Genomic DNA, 21,347 nt, shown 5'->3' with positions numbered 1-21,347 from the left:
TTAGAGCACTCCCAATGGTCTCCCTTATTTCTCCCTAACTCCTGCCACATCAGCGCCACATCAGCACCAAAATTTATCCCCAGTTTTTAGCCAACTTTTAGCCAACTTCTCCAATGGTTTCTCCCTTATTTCTCCCTAACTCAACATTTCATTTTTACATCATCACTAATTTAATTGTTTTATTTTTATATATAATAAGCTAGCTTATTTAATTTATAAGATAAAACAAATAATAGTACACATCAACAAATAAAGTTCGTTGTATTAAACACGGGTACACATTACAACGAAGAAAATAAAAAAAAATAAAAAAAAGTACACGAATGGATAAAAAAAATCAAAAAAAAAATTCAAGGGCGGTGGGCGCGGTTTCTATTTGCCCACAATTCTTCGATGATATCGTGTTGTAGTGCTTGATGGGCCTCCTTCTGGTGTATGTCCATGAACGCCTGGAACCGTTCATGTTCGTTGTGCGGTACACCCTGGCGGGCGGACTCGGTTGAGACACCGTGACTCGATGATGCAACACTTGGGTCGTTGGTGACGTCGAGGACGCCTTCGTGTTCATCTTCGATGATCATGTTATGCATGATGATGCACGCATACATGATATCGGCAATATCCCCCTGGTAGAAAAAGCGCGTCGGGCCCTTTACCAGTGCAAATCGCGATTGGAGCACCCCAAATGCCCTCTCCACATCCTTGCGCGCAGACTTTTGCGCTCGGGCAAAATACCTTCTTCTATCTCCGAGTGGGCATCTGATCGTCTTCAGAAACACGGGCCATTGCGGATAGATGTCGTCAGCCAAGTAGTACCCCATGTTATGCACATTGCCATTGGCCGTGAATTCGATGGAGGGGCCTAACCCGTTGATCCGCTCGTTGAAAAGGGGCGAGGAATTGAGAACATTTAGGTCGTTGTTCGACCCGGCTATACCAAAATAAGCATGCCAAATCCAAAGCCGTTGGTCGGCAACGGCTTCAAGAATGATGGTGGGATGCGTACCTTTGTAGCCGGTAGTGAAGCGCCTCGCCACGCGGTTGGGCGGATTCTTCCAGCTTGCCCGGTGCATACGATCGATGCGCCCGAGCATCCCGGAAAGCCGTGGGTCCTCCGGTGCCAATCCGGTGAGGCGCGGCAGTCAGCTGCGTCCGGCGAGCGAAGGTAGTGCTCCCCAAATATCTCTCGCACGCCCTGACAGAAATTCTTCAGGCACTCGTTGCCAGTCGTCTCGCCGCATTGCAGATACTCATCGAACATGTCGGCGGACCCTCCGTATGCCAACTCCGAGGGGCGATAGTCCGGGCTTCCCTGCTGCGTCTCGCTGGAGCCGGAACTCGGGGTAACGCGCGGACAACGCATTAACAATGCGCAGGAAGAGGGAGCGGCGCATTCTGAACCGACGAAATACATCTGCCGGATAACGTGGTTCCTCCGCGAAATAATCGGCGAACAGCCGATCGTGCGCACCAGTGTGGTTGCGAGGGATGTATCGGCGCCGCCGGCGGATTGGCCGTTGGGGGGGTGGCTGCTGCATTCGAGCGATCTCGCTTTGTATGCGGCGGGAGATATAGTTGTTGATTGGGTTGTTGGCGAAACCCGCTACATCCCATCCGGTGGGAGCGGGAGGTACCTCTTCTTCGGAAGAAGAATGTGATATTTCCTCGTCGGACTGAGCACGAGACGATGAATCAGAACTCATTTAATAAAGATGGAGAGAAAAAAGATTGAAAATTTGTGTGAATGAAGTTTGTGGGTGATGAATGGAGGAAGAGGATGAAATATTTATAGGGGTGAAATTTAGAATATGACCGTTGAAGGAAAAAAAAAAAAAAAAAAATTTGATCATCGCCGGATTATCGCCGAACAGCTCCCCACAGTGGCCGGCGATGATCCGGCGATAGCCCGGCGATAAAACGCCGTTTGGCGTAAAATCGGTAGGAAATTCGCCGAAAAATCGCCGACCTCCTCCCAATGGCCGGCGATAAGTCGGCGATATCCGGCGAAAAATCGCCGGATTATCGCCGTCGCCATTGGAAGTGCTCTTAGATTGTCTTTTAATAATCAATGAATTCAACATACTATGCTCCACCCATCAAAAATAATTGTGCCCGCTGCCATTTTCAAGTGTCTCATCAAATAAGTGCAAATTTCTTAGTAATTTTTTTGAACATCACTTTATCTGCATTTTGACAATACATTTAATCTAAATTAAACATGACATATCATTATTTATATTAAATGGCATAATAAAATAACATGTGTCATTTTCTTAAACTCACAAAATGCATTATTAACTTTTAGTACTAGACACGAGATACTTCAAATTATGCATTATTTGTGAAATCAAAGCAGTATAAATGATGGATATGTGTGTTGACCAAGTGATAGAGTGGTAATACTTTAGGTTAAAGATTTTGGGTTTGAATCCTCCATAGCATAATCTTTAAATTTATTTCGTTCACCTGTAAAAAAAAGGGGTGTACTTAATTTTGAAATCTAATTTAAAAAGTTCAGTAGTAACTATTAACACAAACACAATATAATGAATAGGTGAATATACTCGTGCAGTTCTATAAAAATATGTATACTTTTTGTTTATGGAAAGTTATTCCCAACTCATTACTCATATACAATAGTACTACATTAATTTATTTAAAACTTATGCCACCATGGCCCACAATTACAACTCATTAAACACTAATAATAATGTGAGTTCCATTATCCACTAACACTACTTTATCATTCTCCTTTTTTCTCTTACTTTACCAATTGTGCATTAATTCCTTTATCATTTTAAATGCACATATTTTTATGGGACGAATAAAGTACTCCCTCTGTCCCACAAAGATTGTCTCACTTTGACCGGGCACGAGTTTTAAAAAATGTAATGAAAAGTGAGTTGAAAAAGTTAATGGAATATAGGTCCTACGTTTATATAGTTTTATAATAAAATGTGGATAGGAATGAGTTAGTGGAATATGAGGTCCACTACCAAAAATGATAAAAAGTAAAATAGGACAAACTTTGTGGGACGGACGAAAATAGAAAAGTGGAGCAATCTTTATGGGACGGAGGGAGTAATATTTAACCATAGGAGTATTAACCACTTTACCACGGAAGCAATGCATATACTCTATTTTTCTTTTTAACTTATCCAAATAAACTCAACCCATTTTAAAGATGAAAAAATTAGTAAAGTGAGTAGTAGTATATATCTCTCTCTTATTGTATTTTCAATAAGCATAAGCATTTTAGGTGGTGTTCGGTTTCCAAGATAAAATAATAGGAGTAATACTAAGATACAATTTAGGATTGAGTTATGAGATTATTTTAGTTATAGGAGGTTAGCTATGAGTGTCTATGACTAATTATCACATGATTATCCATCTATGATTGAATTGTAGGGTTAAATCTCATGAACCAGCTACACTACAAATTTAATCTCAGATACACTCTTGCAAACCGAAGAAACTCTTAATTGGTCGCAATGCTAGCAGGTGATTCCATCGAGCAACCAAACACTCAATTTTCCAGTAAAATATGAGTTTCTTAAAAATGAAATGAGGCATTGTACAAGTAGCGGATGGGACTGTGATTGTGGTTGCATGCTATTGTAAATTTATTGTAAATTAAATACTGCTATATCTGTAAAAGGAAGCTTAGGTTTTAGGGGTTGGAAATGGTGAGACAGAATAGGGTAGCTGTAGACTGTAGCATCGTATCTTGCTGATGGGATTTCACCTGCACCATCTTTACATTATCTTCTTTTACCACAACTCCCCATTATAAATAAGATACTACTCCAACAAAATCAACAAAAATTACTAGGAGTACGCCCTACTATTCAATTATTCTCACAGCAATACTAGTTACAACCCACCACATTTTCTTAAATACTCCATATTATTTCCTTCTTTCCTTGTTAATTATTCTACTAGTTGTTTGAATTTTTTTTAAGAGGAAAATATTAAAAGAACGTAAGTACATTTATTAAAATAATGATAATTAAATGAGATAATTAATAATAAAAAAATTAGTAAAATGAGATGGTTTAAGGAACTATAAAGGAGTAACCTTTTACTTTCAAGATCTAAACACATTCTATTCTACTACTACTAATTATCTACATTATTGAAATATATAGGAGTACTACGAAATTTGAAACCTAGAGTCGGTCCCTCCTTATAGCTAATTCAGTGAATCTCTAATCCTTTTAGTTTTTTAGAGGCTATAAATCTTTTATTTTATTAACAACTTTTGATAAGGTCACTATTACATTAAAATTAGTGGCTTTTTAATTTTAAATGCATAAAGTCATACCATCCAGCTCGATCTGCGCATGATCGAAATATTAAATTAAATGAAATTGGTTCGTAGTAGTAATTAATACTCCATACCAACGAGTAATACTAAAATTTTAGTTAAACTTGATTGTTAAGCATAAACTAAAAACTGATGCGTCTCCTTTTGTTTAATAGCAAATCAACACGAATTGATGAAGAAATAAAATTTGTAATTACATCAAATTGATAGAACTGGGTAGATAAACACGACAAATTAGATGTAACCAAATTCGACCAACATATTTTTGGACTGCACTTAAATGCCAACATTTCATATTCATCTCTTAATTAAAATCACGTGCCGGTGCCCTAATCCCATAATTAATTACCCATTCCATGACAAGACTGATCAAACTAACTTCACTTTAAATTTTTGCAATATTTGTAAAAAAACAGATGCAGAAAATAGTAAGGATCTGTTTGGCGCCTGAATTTAGTGTTAAACCAATGTGAAGTCGTAATCACATTAAAGATGGAGAGAACAGTTTATGGTCTGAAGATAGTTTTCAAGGTTAAGGATCATAATTAGGGCATTTGCTGTACCAATTATAATGATTTTTTTGATTGGTTATTCCAATGTCTATTACCTCTCACTACTTGTTTGGTTGTTAACTAATTCAATTTGTAATTTTCTTTTCATGGTAAAGTCATTTAATGCCCTTGTCCTGTCTCCTCATCATGAAAGATGCTAAACCAACACCCTATTTTTGCACTTTTGATTTCTAATTAGATTTATTTCTATTTGGATTGTCGTTTATGAATAGGTTAATCGGGAGATAAATCCATCACTTTTGACTTATTATGTTATTTCACCATCATAGTTTGAGCGTTTCAATGTAACTACACATTTTGACTTTCTATAAATTTCACCACCTCAGTAAAATTTACTAGTTCGAAACGACGTTGTTAATGTACTAGTAGTCTAGTACTACTACTATATCGTTGATGTAATTATTTTAATATTCAAATTAAATGTACTAGCATCTAAAACTGAAAAAGGAAAAAAGTTATGCAACATTCTACGCTATGAAGCAAAAATGAGGGATACGTGCGAAAATTGGTGACAAAGAAATATGAGAAGAAATTTGATATCGTGATGATGGATAAGTGTCGAAATGGAATTAAATGAAGCCTGACGTTTTGTTACCAAATTAATCAGCGTACAACTATCCAAGTAGTTTTCATGTTTAATTGCACATATTCATATTCTTAACAGATGGATACTTACTCACTCAGTCTCCTAACGAGAGTCATATTTTGTCATTTCAATCCATTTCACCGTAAGAATCATATTTCATTTTGATCATAAATGATAAGTAGGTTCCACTTTCCACTAATTCATTTTACTCAAATTTTATTCTAATGTAAAAATGTGAGATCATATTCCACTAACTTTTCCAATTCAGTATTCTTTACATTTCTTAAAACCCGTGTTCACTCCAATGTGACTCATATTGTGAAACGAAAGAAGTAGTAGGGTGAGGTTAAGTGGTACGAGACTAGTTTATTTTTAATCAAATGAACATTGAATCAATCTCTTGTGCTTGGGTGTGAAATAATTTTAAATTCTTGGGTCATCTGCCTCATTTCCTTTCCTCTACAAATTAACATGAGTACTAGGAGATAGTCGCTGAGTTAATTAATGAATACTCCCTCCGTTCCATTTCATGTGAAATATTTTTTTCAGCATAGATTTTTAAAAGTGAAAAAATAGAGAGAAAAGTAAGAGATATGTTAATATTTTTTGAAAAAAAAATAAGTTCCACTTGTAATGAAACGGCCTAATGCATCTTACTTATAATGGGATAGGATAGAGGGAGGATAACACAATTACATAAATACATGCTCTGAAATTTGTAAGAAAATTGGTAAGGTGAGATTGGGTAGGGTCCAGTGGCAATGTGGGAACTGCGCATGTTAGTGGAGAAGCAAGGCTCCTCGCTCTCACAGGCGCACTTACTTTTCCGGCGCAAAGAAAACGGCGCAAAGTAGCGGGTGGGTAGTCACAGAATGTGATGATACACAGGTGGTGCGTATATAATTTAGAGGAATAGTACATTTCGTATATAATGGAATTGCATCCCTATAGCCTTTTCGCACGCGCGAAAAGGTCACGTGCTCTCACTAACTATATGTACTCTATTTATGTTTTTTATTTTGAAGATATTAATCTTATAACTTTGAGTTAATTTTGGTAGTCTTCTTTGTAAACATTTCAATTGGTTTTAAAAATTATTACAAGTGTGCATTTCTCAACCCGACTTAAATATAAATTTTTGGCAGATTTTGATCTAGTTGCGTGACGTAGTGTGAATTATACATTAAACAATGTCGTTTGACGTTGAACAATATGAGTTTAATAGCATCAAATATTCTACTACTAGTATTTAATAGCATCTCCAATGCTATTAGGCCAGTCACCCTCTCTCCCTGCCACGTCAGCAGCACTAAAAATCCACCTGCCACATCAGATTTAGGCCAGCCATAGGCTAGCCGCAAAAAAAAAATAATTCAAAATATACTACATTTACGGAATTAAAATTACGATTAAATTACGGAATTAAATTTACGAGACATATACGGGAAAATTCATTAATTGCATTAAAAAAGGTACATAGATAAAAAAAGATTACATTTAAAAAGGTAAATAATAAAGAAAAAAAACTATCGCCGTGCAGTCCTCCGTGCCCACAACTCTTCAATTATATCCTTTTGGAGTTGAATATGAGCATCCACTTGGCGCATGTCGGCAAATTCCTTGAGGCGGCCGGCTTCATCGAGAGGTACCCCACGTCGTACGTTAGGGGTGGCCGTTCCATGGCTTGGACCGGCTTCATCGTCATTGGCCCAACTAGTCAGGCTTGTACGCCTTCGTCTTCGACGATCATGTTGTGCAGGATAATGCAGGCGTACATTATTTGGGATACGCATGTGACATCCCACAAACGCGTTGGACCCTTAATTGCCGCCCATCGAGACTGGAGCACACCAAATGCGCGCTCCACGTCCTTGCGCGCCGACTCCTGTCGTTCCGCAAAGTAGGCCTTCCTTTCATCACTTGCGTGCCTGATCGTCTTCACAAAGACAGGCCACCTAGGGTATATCCCATCCGCCAAGTAGTAGCCCATATCATGTCGGTTGCCGTTGGCCACAAACGAGACGGCTGGACCGACGCCCTGGCACTTCTCGTTGAAGAGGGGAGACGAGTTCAGGATGTTGAGGTCGTTGTTCGACCCGGCTACCCCAAAATACGCGTGCCAGATCCACAGCCGGTAATTAGCTACGGCCTCGAGGATCATCGTGGGATTCTTTGACTTTTAGTCGGTCGTGTAGGCCCCCTTCCAGGCAGTCGGGCAGTTATTCCACTCCCAATGCATACAGTCTATGCTTTGCCTAACATCCCGGGGAACCCATGCTTCTCCCCGTGCATTTGCATCAAATTCTGACAATCTTCGGGAGTAGGGCTTCGAAGGTACTGCTCACCGAAAACGTTCATCACGCCCTCACAGAAATACTTCAGACATTCCAGGGCTGCCGACTCACCGATGTGGAGGTACTCATCCCACATGTCCGCCGCGCCTTCGTAGGCCAACTGCCCGATTGCCGCCGTGCACTTTTGAATAGGGGTATGGCCGGGTCCGCCAACCGCATCGTGCCTGAAGCGGAAACACAGATATCGACGCTCTAATGTGCCAACGATACGCATAAATAACTCCCCGCGCATTCTAAAACGCCGCCGGAACATGTGTGCGGGAAACCGCGGGTTCTCCGAAAAGTAGTCATCGTACAGCCGCTGATGTGCAGCGGCGTGATCCCGATCAATCACTGCTCGGTGGTGGATAACCCGTGGAGGGCGAGGTATCGCCTGCTGTTCCACCCTACGCATGTACCGCTCCATCTCGCGGTTCATGTAGGCCTCCATAGCCTCGTTCATCCTCCGTTCGTACTCCTCAAGCATCCCCACCACTACCACCACTGCTACCACCCGCATTACTCATCGCTCGATGATGCTCTTGTACAGAAAGTTAGAGAGAGAGAAAACTCGTTAAAACAAGCGGTGCAAATGAAAATGAAACTAAAATCGCGTTTATATAGGTTTTAAAAAAAAAAAAAATTAAAAATCGGCGCTGGCCGATCGGGCCGCCACAATGGCGGCCAGCCATACGCAATCGGCTAGCCTTGGCCGGTTTTTTCGCCGAAATTCGGCTAGCCTACTCCAATAGTTCGGCTAGCCACGTCAATCGGCTAGCCTGTGGCTAGCCTACCATTGGAGATGCTCTAATAGACCTGCAGTTTGAAAAATGACCCATTGTGAGAAATTGACATCAATCTTAATTTTAAAACGACTTAAAAAATTTGTGAAAAATAACAATTCGCTCAAAGTTTATAGTAGTTATTAAGATCAGATGTTTTTATTTTTTGAGATATGTACTGCGGGAGATATATATTTACTCTAAATTTAAAATCGATATTATAATTCTGTAATATTAATAGTAATAAATCATTCCATAATTGATAATAATATTCCTATCTTGTTCGCATAGATTGGTTATGTAAGATAATATAATTATTTATTTATTTTATTTGGATAATAGGATTTCATTACCTCTTTATTTATAAATAAGATTTTCACAGCTTGGATGTTTTCAGAGCCACAAAAGGTTGAATTATTTGCTTACAAAATATTTAACCAAATTTTACAAAGATGATTTTGCATCACTCACAAATATGATACTCCTACTAACTGCTAAGGATTGAATAAATTTGAGATTTTTGGTATTTTTTGCGATTATGTAAAAATCAGTACAAGTCCATAAACAAATTTTATTTATCCTTGCTTGAACAAGAAAACTTCTTGCAAAATGTGAAAACGCTGGAAATGCTTAAAAATCTAGGATCAATCATACATGTTTAACTATATATCTATACTTTAATAAAGTGAATAGAATCTCGTAAAACCACTAAATTATTACTTGATGATAAGCGATCACGCAAATTCAACAATAAAGTAAAACCTTTTCACAAAAGAAGTCCCAACTACATAATTAAAATATTAATCAAGAACTAATAAAACATAATGCAATTTTATGCTTTTGAATAGTTTAATATAAAACGACGTTATTTATCTTTCTATAAGGTTATATGAGTCGGATGCAACAAAGGAAAAGCCAAAACAGAAGGAAATAATAATGATAAAATAATCTAAAAAGAAGCCTTTCAAGAACGTCGAGTTAAAATGCACCTTTGAGGAGCAATAATTGTTTAGTTTATTGACTATATGAGATTTGTTTATTTTTTACATCCAATCTCGCAATCACACCACTTATGTAAAAGCAGAGATTAGGTTAGGTCAGGAAATAAAGTGATATCAAATAATTTTATATCTCTTGAATTTTATATCATTTGGACAAATTTTATGTGGAAAATAGACAGCGAATCAAATAGTAAAAATCATCTGTTAAAGTAAAATTATAGCTTGTGAAATCCCACGATTTTGAGGCTTTTAGCAACAAAATCACATGATTTTGACGATTTTTGTTATCTCGTATATTGATAACCATTAAATTTTATTTATTTATTTTTTGCAACAATTAATACGTCCATTTTTTTCATTTGTTACATTCTAGTGTTTAATTAATCCGTAAGTTTTCGTTAGAGAGAGTTAATTATCACTGTCTAAAGTTTAAGTTCTCTTTTATTTTTAAACTTTTAGTTTAATATGTAACACGCCTTAATCCTTATTTCACACGTTAATTGTATTTAATTACTACTCCTATTTAGTTAATAAAGTATCATCAATGGTGAAAATTTTTTATGGGCTTCTTCATGACTCAACCCCACCGCCAATGATAACAATCCAATTAGATAGGTTAAAGTGGAAATGGGGAATTATACTCAAGTCCCAAATAGTTAAAGTAAAAAAAAGTTTACACTTTCTTTTGCCTTATAAAATTTCATGCTCCCATCAAAGGTAGGTTGTCGGATTTAACATCTTGTATGAATTATAGTCGACACAAAGTTTACCTTACATGCATGCTTGTGATTGTGGCGACATCTACGTATATAATTGATTTCAAAACATATACTACAAAAAAAATTCAAAGGCAATTGATGCAGACAAGAAAAAGATAGTGAGTGCAAGTGGTAATAAGTAAAAATTATGCACAATAATCTCAATTGACCAACTTTCATTATGCACACATTACAAATAATTCTAATTAACATTTAAATTTCGGTAACACCATAATAACTTAATACGGAGTACTATTTTCACATGAATCGAACCGATGAGATAAAAATACTTGTATTAGGACGAAAACTTCTATGCTCGAGGGTGCATATGTTTTAGCGTGCATAGATTTTGACATGTCTATGTTAAAAATGTGTATATTGTTTTTTATAAAATGATATGAAATACAGTAGTACTCCAATATAGTAGTAGTAGTAGTAGTAATAGTAGTATATTGGTGGTAGCAGAAAGAAGAAAAGGGGGAGGAAAGTAAAGCATAGAATGAAGAGAACAAAGATTGAGTAGGCATAAGAGAGACAACATAAGTTCCTTGTTCATAGGTGCAATCAAAGGTGCATGATGAATTAAACAAAGGTCAAATGCTTCCCATTACCATATTTTCATTTCATTTTCCAAATCTATGTTTGATGGGATTAACATTCCTTCACTTTGTCCCCCCCTCTCTCCTTTAGTGGTTGTAGCAGGGTTCTTTTATTTGAGCCAATGCTTTTGTGCTTCCATAATCCAAAGTGGGCCAAAGGTGTGCAGGCTGGAGTGGGCCCGGGCCCACCCAAATATTTGTTTGGTTGGTTCAATCAAAGAGATGATGAGGTGGACATTTGCTTTGATGGCTTGGTGTCTTTTAAGTGGAAGATTTGGCCCACCACCTCATACTACCATTTTCTCAACACACATTTAGACAAAATAAGTAACCACTCTCCTTCTCTCTCTCTCCATCACACAGAAATAAGTCATGTGTGATAAACAAGCAAAGGTAGAGAGAGAGGGAGAGGGTCTGAAGTCTTTATTCACATGGTGGTGTATTCACATGTTTTCCTATTTTTGTGCTCTCACTCTTTTGACTATAAAGTATGAACTCAAATATGGATAAAGGATGGGATATTGGGCAGGCCTAGCCTAGTACAAATGTACAATTTATTTATTGCTGCATGGCCCAGCAATTTCTAGTCTCTCTTCATCAATTTGTCTCTCAAAAACATGCCTACCTATGTTCATAGTATATCTCAATACTATAGACAAGAATTTTGAAGAATACGTAATACTATTAACAAGAATTTTATCCTCAATCATTGAATTATTTAACTGTAATAATTGTAATTTCGCATGTTTTATTGTGCCCAATTTTCAGCCCACACCGAAATGTGGAATGAAAAAGACGAAGAGAAAAAAAAAATTGAAGTTGAAAGTGAAATGGAATGTCTATTTTCTTGATACTGGGCCCAAAGACCACGTAGTTTTGTCAAAAGTAGCTATAAATCAGACTAGATATAATGAAAATTGAAATCTAAAACAAAAGAACTTGAAATACAAGATTTTTTTTTATATAATAGGATGAGAGCATCCTTTAATGAAATTCATATTTAAAAAGTCAGGCCCAAAACTAAGGAAAATAACATTATGTTTGATTTAATGGGCCTGAGCCTAAATCAAGCTCCAGTGAGATTATTGAAAGTTGGATTTTAGCGTGCTTCAAAATTCTTTGGCGGGTACATATTTGGAATTTAATCCAATTAAATAATTCCTAAATATAAAATGTGACAAGTGCTTCAACTTCACAATTGAGGCTATCGCATATCAAATAATTGATGATTTTCAATATAAGAATTAAGATAAGATAAAGAATTATATCTGAATTGTTGATTTTCAATATAAGAAGAATTAAGATAAGGTAAAGATAAGTTAGGCAAATCGTTGGCATCAAATAATATCTTTATTATCTCTTAATTTGAGATTATTGTCTTCAGAGTTCAGCCATAATAATGCACATAGATTTTTTTCACAACACAAAATGGGACTTTGATAAGACACAAAATTAGGACATCAGTCACCATAGCTACATCATTCTCAAATAAAAAAAAAAAAAAATTGTCATCATCTTTCTTTGATCTTAATTTAGTGTTGATCCTTTCTAAGATTGGATCGCCAGCCTAACGTCAGAAATATAAATTAGTAGTATTTGTTACATATCGCTAATAGATTATAGTTTCATTTGTTTGTAAAATATTTTAAAAAATAACATAAATCAAGGGCGTTATGTGAGATGACCCTTGGTAGTGGCCAAGAGTTGGATAATTCCCAACTTTTATGTAAAAATGGATATACCTAGTCCAAAAATTTGATTCTTTAAGTAACCAATAATATATCTAAGAATGGACCAAACCATCTTTGGAACTTGTTTTGATTAAGATATTGGACGAATTGGTATATAACTAAAATGTTTCGGTTTTATTTTCACATTATAATTTATAATCATAAATATATCGAGTTTACACTTATTAGCAATTTTATTTTATTCAGATTTTTTAAATCTGTTAGTTTTATCTCAACTTCGTGATTTGTATCAATTTATCGTCCAATAAATTTATACTAGTATAAACGCAATTATGACACAATTCAGTAACAATATCGATAACTTCTTTTCTTTTTTTTGTTTAAAATTGCATGATATTGGGCTGAATTTGATCACTAACCCATAAATGGAAAATGTAATTTAATGTACTATTATTCTAAAATTCTCAAAGTTCTACTCTGGTTTGGGTTGATCGGTTTCAAGCTTTCAAACATCAGTTGTACAATTTTGTCTTTAAATCACCAAACTCTCACAATTAAATTAAAATTGGCAAGTATGCAATTTTAAATATATCAAAATTTATAAGAATTATAATACACCAATCGTCAATATAAAAAGACTGAAATGGTGTAACGTGTGTTTTCATAAAACAATATTGGATTAGTATGAATGAATAATGAGTTTCATTTATAAATAATATTATGAATAGTGATCAGTTATAGATAATCAAATTCATTACTCCTTCTAATAAAAGTATATACTTTATTTTTTTTTCAGTTCCACGACAGTATGTATTTTCTTATTTTTCATAAACTTATTTACTAATAATATTTTATTTTATTTTTACTTTTCTCTCTTACTTTACTAGTTATAGATTAAAATTTGTGACAATTAAAAGTACATCTTGTTGAGGAATAGAAGGAGCATTATTTTAAGGGATATTAGCATCTAATATCACGAAACTTTCAAAAAGTTGGTTTTTTCCCATGAACTTTAAAATTGGCAAATAATATCACGAACTTTACCCTCAATTTGTTTTTTTCCACGAATGAAAAAATTCATGTTTTTTTAATAGATTGAAGAACAATTTTGGAGGGCGTGTTTCAAGAAAAACTATCTTCAAAGATTGAAAAACTTGAAGCTCTCAAAATTGTTGTCGAGAAATTATGAAAACAAATCCATATCATAATATTATTTGTGTGAATTTTTTCATTCGTGGGAAAAAACAAACTGGGGATAAAGTTCGTGATATTATTTGTCAATTTTAAAGTTCGTGGAAAAAAACCAACTTTTTAAAAGTCTTGTGATATTAGATGCCAATATCTCTCATTTTAATGATAGATTCACTGTTTTACAATAAAAATAAATACGAGGCTTTTATTTTAAACTTCACACTCCATTAGTTATATGTGTACAACACGTAACTCTTTAATGCCCAATAACTACACTCCATTTCGTCCAATATATTAAATACATTTGCACGCAAGCTACAAATTATTCAAAATGGATAGACCAAAATCAAAGAAAGATGTCGCCGTGGATAAAAAAGATGACATTGCTCAATTCCTTCTTTTTGCTCGGGATTTGAATTGATTTAATGATTTTTCCCTATTTGTTGGATCTATCTAAAATAAATGAATTAAGACATACTTCTATATTTTTACATTTTTTAGAATTCATGTAGAATATAATTGAGACTCGTAATCGTGGATGAAGATATTATCAGTTAATTAATTAACATGTACTTACTTTATACACAGTATGTCCGAAGTTAATCGGTTCATATTCTTTTACAAAACGTCTCAAACTAAACGACTAATACTCTCTTTTAATAGAAAATAACTATTTTAATTTCTCGTATTTTATTCTCATCATTTATCCATTTTAATTTTTCTTTCACATAACCTCAATGAAGTAGTATTATAGGACCAAATAGCAAACCACATCCCCACAAACAACTCACAAGAAATCACTCATCGATCTTAAGAAAACATGGAGACAAAATCACAAGCTATTTAAGAAAAAAATGCATCATCGATTTTTAATGACCCTTTGTAATATCATTTCATAATGGGTGAGCCTATTCACACTATATATCATGGAGCCTCTCAATTGAGACAAGACACCATCACTCATCTTAAATTTACTAGGGAGACCAAACTCGTAAATTATACTATTAAAAGACAATCAAAATAAAAGCCTTAATAGTTAAAATAAACAAACAAACAAATAAATAAATAAAAACTACTCCACTACATTAGTCGGCATCTATAAGTGGGATTATTTGATTAATTATCAAAATAATAGGTTACGTACCAAAGTCACAAAACCTCTCTAGATAAATGTGGTATGGCGTAACATACTATGACAATTGTGTTAGGCCATTCATCTTTATCCTATTTTCCCTACCAGTTCAATATATAGTATTTCAATTTATGCCTTTTATTATGCAACAAATTAAAAAACCAATTCGGAAAACTTGCTCCTTATTTAGTCTTTAATTGTTTTGACTTTATTATAACTTGTCTGCTTATAAAGTATTCAGAAATTTTGTTGCCTTCTCGTTTCACTAAATTTGTTTTACTTTAGATTAATTACCAAAAGACCATATCAAGTTATTCTTTAAAAATAAGCATAGTACGATACATCTGTGTTAAAATGACAACACCTCTTAAAGTGTTACTGTGACACCACATATCCAGCAATATTATAAACGCTACACAACAATAGTATAAACGCTAGACAAGAATCTATAGCATGCTGTCCAGCGTATAGGATATTGCTGGCCGAGAAAAATTGTTGTCTAGCGTATTGGATATTACTGGCCGAGAAAATTTACCCTTGAGCATTTTTTATGATTGCCACATGGCAGTTGATTATTTATCCATGTGTACAAATGATTAACTAGGAATGGTGGTATGATGTTACTTTACGATGTGTTGTCATTTTAACGCATCCCTATTATGATATTTTCATATATAAACTCAAGTAATCACCAGTTGAATATACACACACACGGGTTTACATCATATTCCTTTTTCGAGTATGACTATCAAATAATTATGGATCACAAATGTGTAGTCGTGTGTGCATATACATACAATCTATGCAATTTCAATATCAAAGTCCCAATTTTATCCCAAACAATAATAAATATCATGACCAATCTTTTCAATTCCAGCTAAAGTGGGTGCATTGCGACAATGTATGTAGCCCCATACACAACTACGCATTTGTCACGCCAATAAATACACATTGCTCTATCTTCATCAACAAAACTAACATTATGAACTTAGATTCCACAAAATTAAGTAATTTAAAACATTATATAAATTATTTTTTACTTTGGTACCGAGAATGGTTATTTAGCTTATTAGGTGTCCATGACCATGACAAATACTTAAACATGATTTTTTCAACCACAAAATACACGTCAATTATGTTGAATGGCATGAATTTACCAAAAATACAAGGACTATAATTATAAGGACGAAAAGAAATGTTTCCAATAAAAATTATTAAGAAATATTTTTTTTCTTTTATTACTCGATGATCTTCACTATTTTTTTTTCTAGAATATAAACTATTAAGAAATATTTTTCTAAATGCTTGATAAAACATGGATTGATATACGAAGACGAAATAAATTGACAAGTAAATATAAATACATAAAGTGTGCATTCCGGAAAGATAATGGCGTACTTAGCCAAAACGACAGGCAAATTCATTCAAAACGACGTTGCCTTTTAGTTACAAATTGCTTTCATGTCGTTAATGCAACGTCTCTAAGCACACACAACTTGCCAATCTATATTAATGGCTACTTTCACAATTTTATCACTGGAATTAATTATCCCTCAAATATAGCTTTATTCCAAATTGATGCCAATCCTATTTTCAAACCATAAATTGACTCATTATACGCGATAGTATTACACGTATTCGTGTTTTAACGGCGTCGGATGAACCTGACCCGTAACTAAGGCCACATTCAACACCATGTCTCCTAATTCCAGAATTCACCACTTCATTCCAATTATTTTCTCTTTCTACGTTTCTCTCTCCTTAAATATAGAAGGAAATATCCACGTATCGAATCGTTATGTGATAAAATCCTTTCTTTGGATTATGCTAGCTTAATGTTAATTAATCACATATTTAAGCATAATTGTATTAGACAAATTGTATTCAAAAATCAGTTTCAAAAAATTACTATATCAGATTTTATAGAGGGTGCTTTTTCTCACCTACCCCACCACCCTAAACTCCAACACCACCTATTATCAACCAAACATTGCCTTATTCTCTTTTCGTGCCACCTAATCTATCCACCTATTTCCATTATTATTCGCCTTCATTCAATCAATACCATCACCAATACCAATTCTCCACTTCTTCAATTAATTTCAAACATTTCAAATTTCAATATTGTTTATGCAGACGTAAATGAAAATTCCATTTCAAAATTAATCAGTTGCAGAGTTGCAGTGGAACAGAGTGTATGACTATGAAGAATGAAAATGGCAAAGAGAAATTAAAATTTGATGAATCCGATATGTATACATATACTCTCAGAAAAGTGGAAATCAAACACAAAGTTTTGATTACCAATCGCTCATGGTTAAATACGGCTTTTCATATAATAAGAAAAGCATTCCCCCAATTTAAAAGAAGAAAAAACAAAAAACGAAACCAAAAATTGCAGTTATTAATTAATCAAAAATAGAATTGAGGTTGAATCGATCAATCCTGAAACCCGACTTTCAGCCAAATCGCGTTTCTAACCCTGTTCAGATCCCTGCCCTTGAGCGTCCTCCCGATCCCTTCCTGCACCGACGAGGCGATCCTAGTCCTCGCCAGAAACTCATGCGGCGGAACGCGGCCACCGTTCTCCGCCGCCTCGTCCTCTTCGAAGTCGAAGTCGTCGTCGTCGCTGTCTCTCCGGCGATTGTCTCTGTACTCGTCCTTCAGGATCTTCGACCAGTCCGGAATGTTGACCGGCAGGGAAGCAGGTCCGGTCAACGATCCCCTCGCCGCCGGCTTCCTGGAAATTCTGGAACTCTGCTTGCGGCAATCCGGCGAGAGCGAGCGGCCGTCGGAGTTCCAGACGTCCGATTCGTCGAGCTCGAAGATCATCGAGTTGTTAGTGGTTTCCCGATCAGTGGGGAGAAATCTGTAGTTGGCTCTGGGGAAGTAGCTTTTCGGCGCAGCCATTGAATCGATCAGAGATTTTCAGTTGGAGCAATTTTGCCTCCGCTCTCTTCCGTTGTGGAGAAAAATGGGGATTTTGTTAGGTTAATTTGATACGAAAACTGAAGCTTTGATATGCTTTTATAAAGGGCGAAATGGATAAGGTTTTAAATCATCTCTCTTTCTCTCTCCTCAAACTGCCCTTTGCTGCAACGAGTATATTTTCAAAATTCCGCCACGTTATTTTTTACTTTTATCCACTTTTGTTTGCCACTGTAAATTCTCGGAAAATTACACTTAAATTAAGATCAGGGCCAGAATATATAATTAATTAATTTTACTTATTACATTAGTGATTAAATTTTAGTTTGGATGCTTCTAGAGTTCTAGTCCAAAGAAAAAAGAAAAAAATAATTAAGTTGATTTAATCTAGCAATTATCATTGACATTTTTTTGAGATTCTAATCTTATTCAAAATTAACATGATTTCTCGAGTAAAAAAAATCTAGTAAACATGATTTCTTTGTATTCTGTATCATCCGAACAAGACTTCTATCTATGAAGGATGAAATCAATGGTTTCATCTTCACGGCTCTCTGTATTCTTCAAAAAATGGCCCGTTCATCCATCAATCATCATCCCAATCATAATCAGAGAAATATAGTAGTATGAAAATTGCTATAAAAAAATCATTATTGCGGATTACTTGTTCGTTGACAAAATCAATAACTTATATAGCTAAATTAATAATGATTTTGAAAATAATCACGAAGTTTATAGTATTAAATTTGTTTCTTTTTTCACATTCATAAATTGATAATTCTGACTCCTCTATAAATAAGTAGATAATTTTTCTCACTTGTAAGGTCTTTTAAAGGGACGAGTGGTCTGTTTCTAACATAGAATCAAAGCGGGGCTAAATCAGTAATGTATTTCTTTGTTGCACGTGTAGAAATCCGATTATCATTTCGGCTCACATATCGCGGGAGTGTATTGAAACCCCTTCTTGTCATACAACAACAAATTGGTGATCCCAACTCTTTGATAAACAAGAACTTTTAAACATTAATAAATTGATGATTATGACTTCTTTATATATGAGTATATAAAGTTGAATTAAGAGGTATCCCTCACGGCAAATGGTAGTGGAGTAGAATTTTGCACCTTCCCACAGATTTTATCAGGTGGTTTGTGGCACATTACAAATAGAATTCAAGTTAGATAAATTAGGTGTACCTGGTTAGTGAAATCGGGTACAAATTTTATCCATTTAATTAGTGTATTTGATACCTATAAAACTAATATTGGTAGATCGTCATAACGTATATATCTTCTATTTTCTACGTTTAACAAAATAATGTTATAAATCTGTAATTACCAGGACAAACAAAAATAGAGAATTCTCGATATTTGGAGTTCAAATGTGACGATTCGAATAAAGTTTTGTAGCATATAGATTAAATATCAATCCTTTCATCCTCCAACTCAATATAAAAAATAATAAAAACAATAATAATAAAATCAATTTGTATTCTTCAGCAAATAAAACATTTTCTTTTAGTCAAGAGGTTATGCGTACAATTAATGAGAAATTTTCTCACAAATAACAACTTAGTTCAGTATGTAAATAGCCTAAAACTTGAATCTAATTATCACCTAGCGGGCCTAATACCTTTTAGGTAAATAATAACTTAATAAAGTGGGTGTTCAATCAAAGCCCCCATTTAAGTCATTTATGAGTTCATAAATAAAAGGACCATTAGTCCATTAGCTTTTTAAGAGGGATAAAGGGACCATTATATCAATTTTTAAACTTGCAAATCAGTATGATTATTTGTTTTCGAGTTTAAATATTTTTGTGATGATAGTCGTTTTTGCATAGTAATTCATACCGAATATAAAAAATACTCCTATATAAAAAAATAATAAATTTATATCCATTTTCTAATTAAAAAAAATAAATATGCAATTTTAGAATGTAGAGTAAATGGAGTTGAATGAGTACCGTGCTAATTTAATGGACATTATGTCGACATATAATTCATTGTTTATCCAACCAAAAAAATCCATCTCATTGAGTAATGATAGAATGCGGCGAGTACTCACCGTTTGTCGCCATTGATTACTACAAAGGAGAGGTTGGCTGGCTACATATATAGAATAATAACCCACGCACTGACACACGTGCGTCCACGCGCTATTTCAACGGTGGTGATGAGTCGTGGGCCGTGGCAACCACCACGATTGCACACGTGTCGCTTATTTATGTGGAGCTGGACCAGGTGCACACTCGCGAAAATAGTGGAAGCTTCTCGTTAAACGACAAAAACACAGGATTACAAATATACCCTCACTTATCTGTTTATAAAATTAAATATAGAGAATTAAAATCCAAATAATTCCATAAAACCAACATGCACAACGTTCTACACTTTACAATTAAGTTGAGCCAAAACTTTTAAATACACAGATTGAAAAATTGTGCTGAAAAAAACAAGAAAAATGAATGAAGTAAGAAAAATAAAGAAATAGTAAAGTAAATGTGAAATAAAGTAAGATTATTGAATGTTTTGTTTTTTTTTTTTAAAAAAATGAAATGATCCAACTTAGTTATGATATTCTATAAAGAAATACGACTCAACTTAGTTGAGATGGAAGAATTCTTTAAATCAATTAGAGTTTATTAACAGCTAGTTAAATATAATGAATTGTCAATAATCACAATTAAATTTTAATTATAATAAAAATATGTATATCTAAATATACCAGAACATGTTTCATTTCAAAATTATGACTAGCTCATCAATTTCAAGTATCATATTTGGATTTATTATAAGCTGAGAGATCAAAAGTTGAACACGTGATGAAAACAAATCACTATCTTTTGGGTGAAGACAATGGAGTACTAAATTAAACATGCATGATTATAGCGAAAAAATGAATCCAATCCCTTGCTCGAAATTTAACCATTCCAATATATTTTGATCCCTTTGAGATTAACATCATTTCTAGGCGCTTACAAATGCTTCAAGAGGTACATAACCAAATAATGTTCAAAATCTCTTTTGAATGAAAACAATTGAAAGCTTGGCTTAAATTTATTTGGGCCAACCACTTGAATCCCAGCCTTAATTATTTAGTTGCTATGGTAGTACTACCTTTTTGAATAGGTAGGGAATGGAATTTAAATTAGTTAATCAAAGTTTTTGCAATTGATTAAAGTTAATGCACCGAAAAAGCAACTTTATATGCGCACTAATTTTGACGCACTTAATATAGCTTACATTTTAGTTTATTTGTTTTTTAGGTTTTGATCCAAAAATATTGTGATTTCTATGGAAACGTGACAGGTTAACAAAACTACAAAAGTAGTAATGTACTAATGCGCATCTTTAAGTTTTTTCAACTTAATTTGGGTATATAATTGATATTGTACCATCATTTAGAGCGTTTATTCAAAAATGTATTTACCTTTAATTAGAAATTGAC

General features: G+C 34.4%; 1 protein-coding gene across 1 annotated transcript; it reads right to left on the bottom strand.

Moving 5' to 3' along the window:
• Window positions 1-17,183: 17,183 nt before the first annotated feature.
• LOC125212018 lies at window positions 17,184-17,982 on the bottom strand. The gene has a single exon (XM_048112021.1). The coding sequence runs from the start codon at window positions 17,880-17,882 to the stop codon at window positions 17,412-17,414; it is 471 nt and encodes a 156-aa protein (XP_047967978.1). The 5' UTR covers window positions 17,883-17,982; the 3' UTR covers window positions 17,184-17,411.
• Window positions 17,983-21,347: the final 3,365 nt, after the last annotated feature.

The sequence above is a fragment of the Salvia hispanica genome, chromosome 3, assembly GCF_023119035.1.
Source record: "Salvia hispanica cultivar TCC Black 2014 chromosome 3, UniMelb_Shisp_WGS_1.0, whole genome shotgun sequence".
Taxonomy (NCBI): Eukaryota; Viridiplantae; Streptophyta; class Magnoliopsida; order Lamiales; family Lamiaceae; genus Salvia; species Salvia hispanica.
The sequence above is the reverse complement of the archived record's forward strand: the minus strand, read 5'-3'. Positions and strand labels throughout refer to the sequence as shown.